This window comes from Bombina bombina, chromosome 6 (genome assembly GCF_027579735.1).
Source record: "Bombina bombina isolate aBomBom1 chromosome 6, aBomBom1.pri, whole genome shotgun sequence".
Taxonomy (NCBI): domain Eukaryota; kingdom Metazoa; phylum Chordata; class Amphibia; order Anura; family Bombinatoridae; genus Bombina; species Bombina bombina.
Genome location: NC_069504.1, coordinates 484,054,177 through 484,071,924, shown reverse-complemented (window position 1 = coordinate 484,071,924; position 17,748 = coordinate 484,054,177). Strand labels below are relative to the sequence as shown.

Here is a 17,748-nt window from a genome sequence, read left to right as displayed (position 1 = left end):
TATTACGGAGTTAGCTGTGCGTTTCAGGGGTGTGTAACTAAGATGTGACCTATGTGTAGGCAGTATTACGGAGTTAGCTGTGCATTTCAGGGGTGTGTAGCTAAGACGTGACATATGTGTAGGCAGTATTACGAAGTTAGCTGTGCGTTTCAGGGGTGTGTAGTTAAGACGTGACATATGTGTAAGCAGTATTACGGAGTTAGCTGTGCGTTTCAGGGGTGTGTAGCTAAGATGTGACATATGTGTAGGCAGTATTACGGAGTTAGCTGTGCGTTTCAGGGGTGTGTAGCTAAGACGTGACATATGTGTAGGCAGTATTAGGTAGTTATCTGGGTGTTCCTGGAGGAGTATAGCTATAGTATGACGTAAATGTAGGTGTTTTGTGGGAGTTAGCCGGGCATTCCAAGGGGAGTAACCTGTACTTTGACTGGGATACATCACCAGCAATGCAATATATTCCAATTTATGAAGTACAGGTTACGAGTACGGTGTCAGCCATGTGGCGAGACTTTACAGTGTAAGGCAGTTTGTGTAGGTGTAGTTAGAGTTAGGTCCCACAGGCATTATTTGAACTGTTCTGACACCAAAATTGTGTTTGGTTTCAGTGAGCTCACTGTCTACGCTGTGTAGGAACTTCAAATACAGAACATCCCCCAAATACGCCCCCCCGCCCGCTGAAAGTGGCTACCAGCACTTTGCAGGTCTGCCCCCTTTTAAGAAAATATTGACAGACTGACAGACTGCGAGGGCGACGGGCCCAGAAAGGTAGTTTCTCATCTGTCTGTTGATGCTTTGAATATTGGGACCTAAGACAGTATCATAAAATTAATTGACTTGTTTTTTTGTTTTTTAAAAATGAAATGTATCTAGCCTTAACCTAAAGGGACAATGAACTTAAAATGTATTTTCTCATAAAAGAACATTTTTCCAATGTACTGTTAATGGCATATACAGTAACTCCTGAGCTGGATAAGGCTGCTGAATGTCAGATACACACGCATATGCCTTTTGTCATTGGCTCACAGGCTGTGTTCAGCTAAGGATTAATAATGCATTGCTGTTCTGGAGCTCACTTTAACTATGTGAGTAACTGTTCAAGGGATTAACCACATGGTTATATGCAACCAATAGTGCTATAATAAAATGCTGTACTGCACTTTTATGTCCCTTTAAGTGAAGTAATGCAATGTAATTTGCTATGTATTTAATGGTTTATTTTGGCTGCTTTGCTATGACTTAAACCTAAAAAAATATGTAAATGTAGTTTTTTCACTGCCCCAGAGAGGTTTAAGTGCACTCCTTGGATCTCAGAGCCCTGACCCTCCTACCTGCATCTCAGTGATGGCTTAATATGTGTAGGAATTCTTTTATATATTTCCCAAACTGGCTACAGCAGAGCAGATAAGATAAACAACACTCTAAATTATTTTCAAGGGTTGCATCCCAAGACACTTCCGCTCAGTACTAAAAGTGCTCTTTAATATTACACTGTGGTGCATGAAAATGCAATGTTTGCCAAGACCACTAGATGGCAATATGTGATTATTTAATATGATATACTAGATTTGAGACATTAGTTATAAAACTCAGCACTAGAGGGCATTGTTTCTCTGTGTAAACAACTTTTTTTATTTTTTTTTAGTTTTATTTATTTACTCTGTGAAGAACATTACAAATTGAAAGATATGTGCCTATCTATTGATAGAGGTTGCTGGTCTTGGTCCGCCAGAAGATATATGCAAATTGGAACAAGGAATCTGACAATCCGATCAATACTGGGTTTAAAAAATTACACTTGTGCTATAAGGATTTACCATTTTGCCAGTTTCATCAAAACATTTAATTAATGTTAAGCTCTGCTCCCTGTAAAAGCTATTGTCACACTGGGTTTTTAGTGACTCTTATTTATGTTTAGGATCAATCCACAAGGTGTGTCCTTACTTAACCCCTTAACGACCAAGGACGTACGCCACACGTCCTAAAAAAAAATACTGTTAATGACAGAGGACGTGTGGCGTACATCCTTGGTCTGGAAAGCAGCTGGAAGCGATCCTGCTAGCTTCCAGCTGCTTTCCGGGTTATTGCAGTGATGCCTCGATATCGAGGCATCCTGCAATAATCCCCCTTGGCCATCCGATGCAGAGAGAGCCACTCTGTGGCCCTCTCTACACCGGACATCGGTGGCCGGTATCGTTGGTGGGTGGGAGCAAGTCTGGGAGGCGGGTGGGCGGCCATCGATGTGTCGAGTGAAGTGGAGGGGGGCGGGATTGGGGGCGGGACAGGCGGGAGCGCGCGCATGCACGGGGCGGGAGCGGGAGGGAACCGCTACACTGCAGAAAAACAAAGTTTAATAAAAGTAAAAAAAAAATATTTTAAAAAAAATTAAATAATCATCTAAGGGATCTGGAAGGGGTGGGGGGGGGTCTTGGTGGGGGGGGCTACACTACAGAAAAGGGCAATTAAATAAAAAAAACATACTTTTTTTTACTAATCTGGGTACTGGCAGACAGCTGCCAGTACCCAAGATGGCGCCCATTAAGGCAGAGGGGGAGGGTTAGAGAGCTGTTTGGTGGGGGATCAGTGAGGTTGGGGCTAAGGGGGGATCCTACACAGCATCATATGTAAATATGCTAAGAAAAAAACAAAAAAAAAGCCCAAATATAGCTTTTATTTTAGTACTGGCAGAGTTTCTGCCAGTACTTAAGATGGCGGGGACAATTATTTGATCGCATTTGGCGGTGAAATGGTGGCATGAAATATACCAAAATGGACCTAGATCAATACTTTGGGTTGTCTACTACACTACACTAAAGCTAAAATTAACCCTACAAGCTCCCTACAAGCTACATAATTAACCCCTTCACTGCTGGGCATAATACACGTGTGGTGCGCAGTGGCATTTAGCGGCCTTCTAATTACCAAAAAGCAATGCCAAAGCCATATATGTCTGCTATTTCTGAACAAAGGGGATCCCAGAGAAGCATTTACAACCATTTGTGCCATAATTGCACAAGCTGTGTAAATGATTTCAGTGAGAAACCTAAAATTGTGAAAAATTTAACATTTTTTTTAATTTGATCGCATTTGGCGGTGAAATGGTGGCATGAAATATACCAAAATTGGCCTAGATCAATACTTGGGGTTGTCTACTACACTACACTAAAGCTAAAATTACCTCTAAAAGCTCCCTACATGCACCCTAATTAACCCCTTCACTGCTGGGCATAATACACGTGTAGTGCGCAGTGGCATTTAGCAGCCTTCTAATTGCTAAAAAGCAACGCCAAAGCCATATATGTCTGCTATTTCTGAACAAAGGGATCCCAGAGAAGAATTTACAACCATTTAAGCCATAATTGCACAAGCCGTTTGTAAATAATTTCAGTGAGAAACCAAACGTTTGTGAAAAAATTAGTGAAAAAATGAACGATTTTTTGTATTTAATCGCATTTGGCGGCGAAATGATGGCATGAAATATACCAAAATGGGCCTAGATCAATACTTTGGGATGTCTACTAAAAAAAAATATATACATGTCAATGGATATTCAGAGATTCCTGAAAGATATTAGTGTTCTAATGTAACTAGCGCTAATTTTGAAAAATAATGGTTTGGAAATAGCAAAGTGCTACTTGTATTTATGGCCCTATAACTTTCAAAAAAAGCAAAGAACTTGTAAACATTGGGTATTTCTAAACTCAGGACAAAATTTAGAAACTATTTAGCATGGGTGTTTTTTGGTGGTTGTAGATGTGTAACAGATTTTGGGGTCAAAGTTAGAAAAAGTGTGTTTTTTTCCATTTTTATAATATATATATATATATATATATATATATATATATATATATGTATATATATATATATATATATATATATATATATATATTTTATATTTTTTTTATAGTAAATTATAAGATATGATGAAAATAATGGTATCTTTAGAAAGTCCATTTAATGGCGAGAAAAACGGTATATAATATGTGTGGGTACAGTAAATGAGTAAGAGGAAAATTACAGCAAAACACAAACACCGCAGAAATGTAAAAATAGCCTTGGTCTCAAACGGACAGAAAATGGAAAAGTGCTGTGGTCATTAAGGGGTTAAAGGGGCAGTCTAACTGACAATTCTATACCTGCAGATTGTTATGAAATAAAACACTCTAGAACTGCATATTTTTCTGCTTAATATACTGAGCACCCCCAAGCAGGATTTCTCCTGCGCACTCTATGTAGGAAATGCTGACTGGTTTAACCTGTGGTTGTCATAAGACCCTGTTATAATCTCTCAACTTGCCCTGAACACTCCAGATCAGTGTTTTGTTGTTGTTTGTTTTTTCACTTGCAGTATCTGTTTATCTTTCATAACCAGTTCACTTAGGCTAAATTGTGTCCTGAAAATTATATTAAAAGGAAAAAAATAATGGGCCTTAATAGTTGAAAAATTACATAATCTAATTCATTAGAGTACGTCATTTTAAGACTATGGACCCTGTACTACTGTGTGTTTAGCCCCCGCAAAGAGGTTAAATACAGCTCGGACCAGCAGAGCACTGCTGGTCCCGAGCTCAACCCACCGCTAAGCCAATCAGCAGCAGCAGTCAGATGTGTAACTAGCGCTGCTGATTGGATCAGTGGCATTTTTTGCTTTGGATCAGCTGTGCTCCACGGATCCCCTTTGCAGGGGTTAAACACGCCGTAGTGTAGGGTCGATAGTCTTACATTTACATGCTGTATCAAATGACCTTGTAATTTTTCAATTGTTATTGCCCTTTAATGTTGTTTAATTTGAATGTGAACTAACAGGAAATTTATAACGGTGTTTCAATGTACAACTGGACCATATATACTGATTGCTCATTGGCTGATCATACACTGCTTTTTTATCGGACAGTAAAACTCTTCACACATATAAATAAAACATTGTGTTTTTCTCAGTATAGGACATTTTGTAATGTAATACATTTTAAAACGGTTGCCCTGATTTTGCAAAGTGGTGCCCTTTTTATATGTCCAATGCTCTGCACAGAGCAAGGAGAAAGGTGAAGGAGGGAGAACGGAAAGGGTTGCAATAGGCTGATGTGCCCATTTCTACTCCCTGCACCCTTGACATTCAGCTTTGTGGTCAACCTATTGCCCTTTACTAACTAGAAGCTCCTGTGACTGCCATAGCATTCTGTTGCAAGACATTTTGTAATTCAAATGTGAGTTTAAAGGGATACGAAACCTAAACATTTATTTTGGGATTCAGACAGAGCATACAATTAATTTTTTTTCCAATTTACTTCTTTTATCAAATTTTCTTAGTTTCCATGGTATTTGTTGGTCTTTGTTGAAGAGATACCTAGGTAGGCATCTGGAGCACTACATGGCAGGAAACAGTGCTGCCATCTAGTGTTCTTACAAATGGATGACATGGTAGCAAAACATCAGAATCCATGCAAAAATACATCAAAAGAGAGAGAAAGAGGAAAAATCAAGCTAGGAAATTAGTATTTGGCCAAGTACCTGCACCAAAAATCCATACTCCAGAGTGGGAGCTGTCTTACAGTGACCACTGACCTGAAAACAGAAAAAAACATAAGTTACTTCTGAAATATAAATCACTTTGTCTCTATGTTTATCTGTCTATGTCCCTGCCTGATGGTGTCTGTTTATCTATCACCTTTTGCATCTATCACCTATGTATTTGTGTCTGGTTATTCTTTAGTAATTGTATAATATTTTTAACCTGCAATATGTTTTTATAAGCTAAATGATCAATTTCTAAAAGCATTGAAAATTCTGAAGAGGCATTAAGTCTAAAGGTTATTTTGGTAAGTAAAAAGTAAGTATATGTGTGTAAACATGAAGTTTTTCTCAGCAAAAAGAAGTTTCAAAGAATTTAACTCTAGAGGTAACAGAGATAACTAATTTATATGATTACTTATGTGTTTTCTTTTCACTGTACAATAAATGTATGGTATGTACAGTATTTGCCCCATCCAATACATCTAACCAGTTATACTTACTCAACTCTCACTAACAATATCTATCCATTACAGCAGTGGTTTCCAAGCTTTTTCCAGCCACTGCTCCCTACTATCTTACACACAAAAATATTAAATATTTATTCAAACCTTTAAGTTTCAGTTTCATTAAAGGGACACTGAACCCAATTTTTTTCTTTTGTGATTCAGATAGAGCATGCAATTTTTAGCAACTTTCTAATTTACTCCTATTATCAATTTTTCTTTGTTCTCTTGCTATCTTTATTTGCATCTAATTTATTTTTTTTGGTTCAGCACTTGTTTATTGGTGGGTTAAATCAATCCACCAATCAGCAACAACCCAGGTTGTTCACCAAAAATGAGCCGGCATCTACATTTACATTCTTGCTTTTCAAATAAAGATACCAAGAGAATTAAAAAAAAATGTGATAATAGGAGTAAATTAGAAAGTTGCTTAAAATTGCATGCTCTATCTGAATCATGAAAGAAAAAAATTGGGTTCTGTGTCCCTTTAATTAAAATTGTATCACCTTGATATTGTAATACAAGCTTTTTAAAGCTGATAGTCACTGTGCAATAGTCTTATATACCAACTGTAGTAATTACTTCACTATTCAAAAAACTGTTAATGTGATTGATGGGCTTGATAAAGTGTTACCAATTTCTCAGTGTTTGGTTTTATGTCACTTTAAAGGAGTCTTAAATCACCATGTTTAGAGTTCATTTCTTTGCTTGGAGCATAATTGTACAACTGCACCAAAAACTTTATGGAAAATGTAATCTTCTCACCAAGGTGTAATGTAGTGCACACTGCACAGTTTATTTCTGGTGACAGAAGACTAGAAAACCACCATCAGAGGAACTTGAGAACCACAGATCCAGACTAAAGTGCAACTAATTATGATAATTGATCTTGCGGGACCGACTAGCATCCGCTTCCACCTCTTACCTACTAGCGCACCCCATGACAATCCCCGTACCCCCTTCTATCTCTCATGCCTATCAGTGCCCCCTTTAGTGGGGGGGGGGCAGTGGGATTATTTATTTTTATTAAGTCTGACATGCAAGGTCAATTCATAGAATTACCTCAGTGCACTACTCAAAAAGGTTTCAGACCACTACTTTAAATCAGCAACAGAATACAGGGAGATTGATAGTTTAACATTGTGGGATTTAATGACAAACTTTCTGGACTTTATTTTTAAAAATGTAATATGTTTTCTATTGGATGTTTTTGCATAAATATGTAAATTAAAGCAAAGCAAATTAAATCCCTAGTTTAAAGTGTTGGTTGTTTATGGTTTGGCAGTTAAGGGTCAGATTACGAGTGGAGCAGTATTTTGTACTCGTGTTAGAGTGTTAAAACCGCTAGAAGTAATTTTTTTGCACTTTTATTATGAGTTGAAACTGAAAATAAAAAGTTTGCGCTCTCACGTTTGCAAAGTCGTGGTAACAAATAGCTTTTGAGAAGTCAGGAACGCAAAATCGCATTCCCCCGTAAACTTCAATAAAGCCGAAAAAGTTGAAAATAAAAAAACACTCATTAATTGTGCAAACACGACTGAGGTTATTTAAAAGTGCAACATAAGAAGAAAATATTGCATATTTCATAATTCAATGTTCTGCACATAGCAGAATATGATCTTTTTATTCTTAAAGAGATATTTAAATATACTGTATATATGATAGATCTTTGTGCAAATATATATTTATTTTATACCAAACCAAATTAACTAATTCTATATACAGTAATAAATTTACAAAAATAAGTTAATACGTTTTTGCTCTTAAAGGGACACTGAACTCAATTTTTTTTCTTTCATGATTCAGATAGAGCATACAATTTTAAGCAACTTTCTAATTTACTTCTATTATTAAATTTTCTTAATTATCTTGGTATCTTTATTTGAAAAGCAAGAATGTAAGTTTAGATGCCGGCCCATTTTTGGTGAACAACCTGTGTTGTTCTTGCTGATTGGGGGATAAATTCGCCCACCAATAAACAAGTGCTATCCAGAGTCTGAACCAAAAAAATAGCTTAGATGCCTTCTTTTTCAAATAGAGATAGCAAGAGAACAAAGAAAAGTTGCTTAAAATTATATGCTCTATCTGAATCACAAAAGAAAAAAATTTGGGTCCAGTGTCCCTTTAACTATCTTTCTCTACTGTCTCCTCTCTCAATCTCTCTTTTTACCCACTCTTTTCTCTCCCAGGCCATTTCTTTCATTGCATCAGCCAATAGGATTTTTTCTACCTTAATTCCGATTGGCTGATAGAATTCTATCAGCCAATCGGAATTGAAGGGACCCCATCTTGGATGACGTAATTTAAAGGAACCTTCATTGTAGAAGAGCCGTCGGAAGAAGAGGATGCTCCGCGTCGGATGTCTTGAAGATGGACCCGCTCCACACCGGATGGATGAAGATGCCGTCTGGATGAAGACTTCTGCCCGTCTGGAGGACCACTTCGCCAAGGTTGGATGAAGACTTCTCCCGGCTTCGTTGAGGACTTCAGCCCGGTTGGGTGAAGACGTCTCCCGGTAAGGTGATCTTCAAGGGGTTAGTGTTAGGTTTTTATTAAGGGGATTTGGGTGGGTTTTAGAGTAGGGTTGGTTGTGTGGGTGATGGGTTTTAATGTTGGGGGGGGTATTTGTAATTTTTTTTTTACAGGTAAAAGAGCTGATTACTTTGGGGCAATGCCCCGCAAAAAGTCCTTTTATGGGCTATTTGTAATTTAGTGTAGGGTAGGGCTTTTTTTATTTTGGGGGGGCTCTTTTATTTTGTTAGGGGGATTAGATTAGGTGTAATTAGTTAAAAAATCTTGTAATTATTTTATTATTTTCTGTAATTTAGTGTTTTTTTTTACTTTAATTTAATTTAATTGTATTTAATTGTATTTAATTTATTTAATTTATTTCATTATAGTGTAGTGTTAGGTGTAATTGTAACTAAGGTTAGGTTTTATTTTACAGGTACTTTTGTATTTATTTTAATTAGGTAGTTATTAAATAGTTAATAACTATTTAATAACTATTGTACCTAGTTAAAATAAATACAAACTTGCCTGTAAAATAAAAATAAACCCTAAGCTAAATACAATATAACTATTAGTTATATTGTAGCTAGCTTAGGGTTTATTTTATAGGTAAGTATTTAGTTTTAAATAGGAATTATTTAGTTAATTATAGTAATTTTTATTTAGATTTATTTCAATTATATTTAAGTTAGGGGGTGTTAGGGTTAGGGTTACATTTAGGTTTAGGGGTTAATAACTTTAATATATTGGCAGCGACGTTGGGGGCGGCAGATTAGGAGTTAATAAACGTAGGTAGGTGGCGGCGATGTTAGGGATGGCAGATTAGGGGTTAATAATATTTAACTGTTTGCGATGCGGGAGTGCGGCGGTTTAGGGGTTAATATATTTATTATAGTGGCTGCGATGTCCGGTTCGGCAGATTAGGGGTTAAAATATTTATTATAGTGTTTGCGATGTGGGGGGGGGGGGGGGGCTTCGGTTTATGGGTTAATAGGTAGTTTATGGGTGTTACTGTACTTTTTAGAGTTTTATGCTACGGCGTTGTAGTGTAAAATTCTTAACTACTGACTTTAAAATGCGGTACGAGTCTTGACAGGAGAGGGTCTACCGCTCACTTTTTGGAAGACTCGTAATACCGGCGCTATGCAAGTCCCATTGAAAATATAGGATACGCAATTGACGTAAGTGGATTTGCGGTATTTCTGAGTCTGGCCAAAAAAGTGAGCGGTACACCTGTACCTGCAAGACTCGTAATACCAGTGTTACAGAAGCATTAGTTATTCTGTTGTGAAGAGCTTATTTCCCAGCAGCAATGCCTGAACCAGCAAGCCAGCGCCTAAGAAGGGCTCCAAGAAAACTGTAACAAGTTTCATTTCATAAAGAGTTAACTCTTTTTTTTCAGCTTTTAGAAACTATTGTCTAATCACCTCTGGAGCCAGACTGCTAATTGATAAGATGAACTTGTAAACTTGTTATCTTAAGTACTGTAATCCTATTGTGGCCTGTCAAAGGACAGTGCTCTCTATCTAAATGTGTGATGGGGGATTTTGTGCTTCCCCCCCTCTCCCCCTGGGAGTGCCCTGTGTGCATGTAACCTTAATAAAAAGCAGGCTGGGCATCCCAGTCCTGAGTTCTTGTTTGACCCTCAATCGCAGCGTTGACTCGTTTTTGTGGGCAGAAGGGTATCCTAGCTGTACTGCAGCTAAGGGAGATTATTCTATATTTGCGAGACTCATATAGAATACTATGGAAAGCAGCTTCTCCCCTCTTTAGCAATAGGGATCCAGGCTACTAAGCGGTCCATCTCTCAGCGAGACTAAGGGTAACCGTAACATTTGGCGGCAGCGGCGGGATTTTCCTGGATTTCCTAGGAGAGGTACAGAACGGATGGAGAGCGCTTACGAAAAATTGAAGCGTACAACCCTAAAGGATTTACTTGAAAGCAGAGGGGGGTACGCCAGCAACCGGCCGAGGAGAGAGCTGATCGCAGAATTGACCGAACTGGATCAGAGCTTCACAATGGCGGAAACACCGACCACGATTAGTGACGAAAAAAACAGGATTGTTCGGGAAAGGCTCTCATTATACGGGCCGAACCCCTCCATGGAATTGGTACAGCAGTTGATGGCGGAGGCGGACGAGGATATACGAGAGACTCGAGCCCACGAACTCAACCTAGCGAACGCACACCGCAATGCTGAAGCCCCGCAGGTAATCATCCCTGTCGAAAATGCTGGGAGGCCCAAGATACCCTATGCGGCATTTCGACCCTTCCTAGAGAGCAAGACAGGGATTGATGAATATTTGGCGGACTTCGAAAGGCAATGTGCCCTGCACCAGATTCCCAACAGAGAGTGGCCCACGATATTGTCTGGGAAACTATCCGGGCGAGCCCTGGAAGCCTTTCGTACTCTGGGTGCTGAGGAAGTGACACAGTATGAGCTAGCTAAGGAGACACTGTTGCGACGGTACGCTGTAACTCCGGACACGTATCGCCGACAGTTTCGGGGCACGGAAAAGAAGCCTAACGATACCCATATGGAATGGGCGCACCGAATGCGGAGAGCGGCAAATCACTGGCTGAGCGGAAGTAAAGCGGTGACTGGGGAGGAAATTTTACAATTGTTTCTCTTAGAACATTTTTATAATGGCATGGAACAGCAAGGGAAGGAATGGCTGCGAGACAGGCGGCCTTCTACCTTAGAAGAAGCAGCCAAATTGGCCGATGAACATTATGACTCCCGTCTTCACGAACCCATGAACTACCGAGCTCCAGCACAGGTCGAACCCAGAGAGGTTTACCGTGCACCCCCTCGTGCTGAATTCCGAGCCCCGGTGCCCACAGGGCCCGTCCGACACTCAGGACCACCCAATAACAGCTCTGAGCGTCCCAGACCGACTTGCCACCGATGCAAGCAACCAGGGCATTTCATGGCTAGCTGCCCCCTTAATACGCACCAGACACCCAGGAATTACAATTACCCCTCTGGGTCCTATCGTCCGGCCCGGGCCCTCTGTGTTAACCAAGAGGCCCCTATGGAGGGATATGTGGGGCCGCTTCACGAGGCAGACCCTGTATATGCTGCCTCAGATAACCGCCAGCACCATCGGCAGAGGGTATGGCTCGAGGGGCGATCTACCGAGGGATTGCGAGACACAGGGGCTACTATCACGCTGGTACAGAGTCATTTGGTGCCAGAGCACAAGCGATCCGGACAGACTGTGGCCGTTAGAGTGGCGGGGGGGGATGTGTACAAAATTCCAACAGCTAAAGTGCATCTTGATTGGGGAGCGGGAAAGGGGGCTGTGAACGTGGGCCTAATGGATAATTTACCTGCCGAAGTACTACTGGGCAACGATTTGGGCCCCATGACTTCTGCCTATGCTCCAGTATGCAACAACGAGGCGGACCCAGTGACTACACGGGCCCAAGCCCGGACGGAGCGAGAGCTCTCACCAGTGCGGGAGACACAGGTAAGACCTACCCCGACCTTGCCTGACAGGTTAGGCCCCATACCCTGGGACACCCCAGATGCCTTCGAGGCAGAGTCTAAGACTGACCCGACCTTACAAAAGTACCGGGAACGAGCAGAGACCGGAGGGGGCGGGGCAGATAACGAAACATTCTTATGGGAAAAAGGGAAACTATACCGCTGGACAGAGAAAAGGGGACAGCGTAGGCGACAGCTGGTAGTGCCCCACAAATACCGTCAAGAAATCCTCAAAATAGGCCACAACATCCCCTTAGCAGGCCACCTAGCCGTTACCCGTACCCTACACCGCATTACTCACACGTTCTTTTGGCCAGGGGTGCACGCTGACGTTAGAACTTACTGTAACACCTGCGATGTGTGTCAACGAGTAGGAAGGCGAGGCGATCACCCTAAAGCCCAGCTAGTAAATATGCCCATTGTAGAGGAACCCTTCAGCCGGGTTGCTATTGACCTAGTGGGACCACTGGCTACCCCTAGTCCCTCCGGTAAGCGATACATTCTTACCGTAGTGGACTACGCTACCAGGTACCCAGAGGCTGTCGCCCTATCCAACATACAAGCGGATACGGTAGCGAATGCACTAGTACAGGTGTTCTCCCGGGTAGGATTTCCAAAAGAAATCCTATCCGACCGAGGCACCCAATTTACGGCTGAATTGACCCAACAACTCTGGCAGGTTTGCAAAATTAAGTCCCTCCTAAGCTCCCCATACCACCCCCAGACGAACGGGCTGTGTGAGAGGTTCAATGGGACCCTCAAGCAAATGCTCAAGACGTTCACTCAGGAATACCGAGACTGGGAACGCTTCCTGCCGCACCTCCTATTTGCTTATCGGGAGGTGCCCCAGGAAACGACAGGGTTCTCTCCCTTCGAGTTGCTCTACGGAAGAAAGGTACGGGGACCCCTAAACCTGATCCGGGAGCACTGGGAGGGAGAGATGGAGGCTGACGGTGTCCCAATTGTGCCATACGTGCTGGAACTCAGGGACCGAATGGAGCAATTAGCCAAATCCGTGCGGGCTAATCTCCAGTTGGCCCAGAGAAGACAGAAAGTATGGTACGATCGGGGGGCCCGAAAGAGAATCTTCACCATAGGACAAAAGGTGTTAGTACTTAAGCCGGTGAAGACAGACAAATTGCAGGCGTCCTGGCAGGGTCCCTACCAGATCGTAGAGAAAAGGGGAGACACCACTTATGTGATAGCTAGCTGCCACGACAACAATCTTAGAAAGACATTCCATGTAAACATGCTCAAGGAATATTTTGAGCGACCAGAGAACGTGACGGCCGTATGTTGTTCCCCTCAGGAAGACCCCGACAGTTTACCCATTCCAGACCTATTAGAAAAGAGCCTCCCCACAGGTATAGTGGCGCAGGTTCAGATAGGGGACCGACTTAGCCCCACTGAAAGGGAGCAGCTCAACCAACTCCTCCAGTCCAAACACCTCACCTTCTCCCCGAAGCCAGGGTACACTACTTTAACCACCCACCAGGTAGATACTCTGGGACAAGCTCCCTTGCGCCAGGCTCCGTACCGAATCCCCGAAGCAGTTAGGACAGGAATGAAGAAGGAGATCGATGAGATGCTCCAGCTCAGGGTAATTGAGCCCTCCGATAGTCCCTGGGCCTCCCCAGTTGTCTTGGTGCCCAAGAAAGATGGGACCACCCGGTTCTGCGTAGACTATCGGAGGCTCAATGAAAATACCGTGACGGACGCTTACCCTATGCCCAGGGTAGACGAGCTACTCGATCGTATAGCCAGGGGAAATTACCTGACCACTATTGACCTCTGCAAAGGTTACTGGCAGATTCCCCTGGCCCCGGAGGCTATCCCCAAGTCGGCATTCGTCACCCCATTCGGCTTATATCAGTTTAGGGTAATGCCGTTTGGGATGAAGAATGCCCCAGCTACATTCCAGCGCTTGGTGGATAGGCTCCTGGATGGCTTCCAGAGTTTTGCTTGCGCCTACCTGGACGACATAGCGATCCACAGTGAGTCCTGGGAGGACCACTTAGCTCATGTGGGAATGGTTCTGGATCAGATCCGGGCTGCTGGCCTGACTCTGAAGCCAGAAAAATGCCACTTTGGGATGGCCGAGGTACAGTACCTGGGTCACCGGGTGGGGTGTGGAAAGCAGCGACCAGAGCCGGCCAAAATAGAAGCTGTCGCCAATTGGCCCACCCCCATCACTAAGACTCAGGTCCTAGCCTTCCTGGGCACGGCAGGGTACTATAGACGGTTCGTACCAGACTACAGCACACTTGCCAAACCCCTGACTGACTTGACCAAGAAGAACTTACCTCGACAGGTCCTGTGGTCTCCCCACTGTGAAACGGCTTTCCAGGCTCTCAAAAATGCTCTAATTAACGCTCCTGTCTTGGCGGCCCCAGCCCTTAACAAACGTTTTATCGTCCATACAGATGCTTCCATGTTCGGGCTGGGAGCTGTCCTCAGCCAAGTAGGCGAAGATGGAGGGGAGCATCCAGTTGCCTACATCAGCCGGAAGCTCCTGCCCCGCGAAGTCAGCTATGCAGCGGTCGAAAAGGAGTGTTTGGCTTTGGTGTGGGCATTAAAGAAATTGACTCCCTATTTATATGGTCAGGAGTTCACTCTGGTCACCGACCATAACCCGTTGGTGTGGCTGAACCGGGTCTCTGGAGATAACGGCAGGCTATTACGTTGGAGCTTATCGTTGCAAACCTTCAATTTCACCATTACTTACAGACCTGGGAAACAGAATGGCAACGCCGACGGGTTGTCCAGACAAACCGACCTCAGCCCCGCATAACCAGCGGTCTGGACAGCCTTAGTCTGCCCCGAAAAGGGGTCAGACCGTGTCTGCCAGAGTGTTCCACAGAAAGGGAGCAATGTTACAGAAGCATTAGTTATTCTGTTGTGAAGAGCTTATTTCCCAGCAGCAATGCCTGAACCAGCAAGCCAGCGCCTAAGAAGGGCTCCAAGAAAACTGTAACAAGTTTCATTTCATAAAGAGTTAACTCTTTTTTTTCAGCTTTTAGAAACTATTGTCTAATCACCTCTGGAGCCAGACTGCTAATTGATAAGATGAACTTGTAAACTTGTTATCTTAAGTACTGTAATCCTATTGTGGCCTGTCAAAGGACAGTGCTCTCTATCTAAATGTGTGATGGGGGATTTTGTGCTTCCCCCCCTCTCCCCCTGGGAGTGCCCTGTGTGCATGTAACCTTAATAAAAAGCAGGCTGGGCATCCCAGTCCTGAGTTCTTGTTTGACCCTCAATCGCAGCGTTGACTCGTTTTTGTGGGCAGAAGGGTATCCTAGCTGTACTGCAGCTAAGGGAGATTATTCTATATTTGCGAGACTCATATAGAATACTATGGAAAGCAGCTTCTCCCCTCTTTAGCAATAGGGATCCAGGCTACTAAGCGGTCCATCTCTCAGCGAGACTAAGGGTAACCGTAACAACCAGCGGGCATTAAAAAGCAGCGTTGGGACCTCTCAACGCTGCTTTTTAACCCTAACGCAAGTTATTTCCCCTCTCTCATATCTTTTCACTCTTTTTTTCTCCATTCTCTCTTAACTCTACCTTCTTCTCCACTTTCACTTTTTCCTCTCCAAACTCTCACTGCCCCACTTACCCTCTCAGAAGTAACATTGTAAGCACTAATGGGGTCCCTACTGCCCTAAAAGAATAACATGTATGTTTGTCAGTGCTGCATATATACATACATACACACATATATACATACACACACACATATATACAGTACATACACACACACATATATACACACACACATATATACATACACACACATATATACATACATACACACACACATATATACAGTACATACACACACACATATATACATACACACACACATATATACAGTACATACACACACATATATACATACACACATATATACATACACACACATATATACATACACACACATATATACAGTACATACACACACGTATATATACATACATACACACACACATATATACATACACACACACACATATATATAGTACATACACACAGGCATATATATATACATACACACACACATATATACAGTACATACACACACACATATATACAGTACATACACACACACATATATACATACACACACACAGGGCCGCCATCAGGGGGTGACAGGGGTGACTCCTGTCAGGGGCCCAATGAGCCAGGGGGGCAGCCACCAGTGGGTACTACAGCAGAGTGCTAATTGAGCATGGGAAATCTTATTACAAGGAGTAAAGTATTATCATTTGAGAGGATTTCTTAGTGTGCACTAAACCACTATGCGCAGTGTGAGACAGACTTGGCACTTTGTACAGTGTGTACCTGAGTCAGACGGCAGATCACTTTCATTTGCAGAGGAGGTAGGACTTACTTAGCAAATGTTTTTTATTTCTTTGTGCAATTTTGGATTGTAACTTCAGTGTGGTAGTAGTTGTTTGGTGGGGCTAGGAGTCCATAAAAACACATTTTTTTTTTAGCAGCAGTGTATTTATGATTATTTGACAATGCTGTAGAAATTCTATATTTAAAACCATGCAGAAATGTTTCCTCCTCAATACACAAATGGTAGATGCCCTTTTGGCAGATATGCATTATATATATATATATATATATATATATATATATATATATATATATATATATATATATATATATATATATAACATTCCAGTTTACTGCACCTTTATGCAAGGACTTTCCAGATGCAAGGAGGCATTTTATCTAAGATTTTTACATCTGCATAAATTTTTATACTCTCAGACTAAGATTGCTCAGTGTTTGAAATGAGACAGGTTAACTTAAAACTGTTGAGTTTACACTACAGCTGACTTAATTTTGAAATACATACCAACAAGTCTAAATCCTGCATTTAACCAGATCTAATGGTATGAGTACCACAGCTTATGGTCCCACCAAGACAATATAGAGTACAGCATTTTCAAAATCCATAAGTACAGCTGACAGCTGGGAAAATTTGTACACTATATTTGAAGTGGTGCTCTTGGTTGGGGAAAATAGGGAAAAAACAAACATATGTCAACCTTTTAAAGGTACTTTTCTTCATCTAGCCATCTACCCAGTTCATTAATGTACAATTTTGAATTCACAGAATTATTTTTGTTTGCACATTTACAAATATGATTCTTTAAAAAGTGATCTCTTAATTTCTAATTTTTTTTTATCATGCATGTCACACACTGTTGATTTAGGTAGGTGATGCAAGGTGCATAAATGTTTCCTCCTGTGAGTGTTTCTGTGGGTGTCTGTGTTTATGTCTTTGTACTTTGGTTTGTTTCTCTAGGAGTGTGTATGCATTTTTTATCTGTGGGTCTCTCTGTGAGGGTGGGTGTGTATGTCTTTGTGCATTTTCTGTGGATGTCTGTGAGGGTGTGTGCATATGTCTTTGAGCTTTTTCTGTGGGTGTCTCTGTGAGGGTGTGTGTATGTTTGTCTTTGTGTATTTTCTCTGGATGCCTCTGTGAGGGTGGGTGTGTATGTCTGTGTTTTCTGTGGATGTCTCTGTGAGGGTGTGTGTATGTATGTATGTATGTCTGTGTTTTCTGTGGATGTCTCTGTGAGTGTGTGTGTTTTATGTGGGTGTCTCTGTGAGGGTGTGTGTATGTCTTTGTGTGTTTTCTGTGGATGTCTCAGTGAGAGTGTGTGTATGTATGTCTTTCTGTGTTTTTTATGTGGTTGTCTCTCTGTGTGTGTATG

The 17,748-nt window shown here is 41.9% G+C and overlaps 1 protein-coding gene across 1 annotated transcript in view; it reads right to left on the bottom strand.

The window, feature by feature from the left end:
- The window catches only part of PARP6 (poly(ADP-ribose) polymerase family member 6), a 206,470-nt gene that overhangs the window by 44,993 nt on the left and 143,729 nt on the right, over window positions 1-17,748 (bottom strand). Inside the window, exon 9 of the mRNA XM_053717311.1 lies at window positions 5,506-5,559. Within this exon, the coding sequence (XP_053573286.1) occupies window positions 5,506-5,559 (54 nt within the window). The remainder of the gene's footprint in view (window positions 1-5,505; window positions 5,560-17,748) is intronic.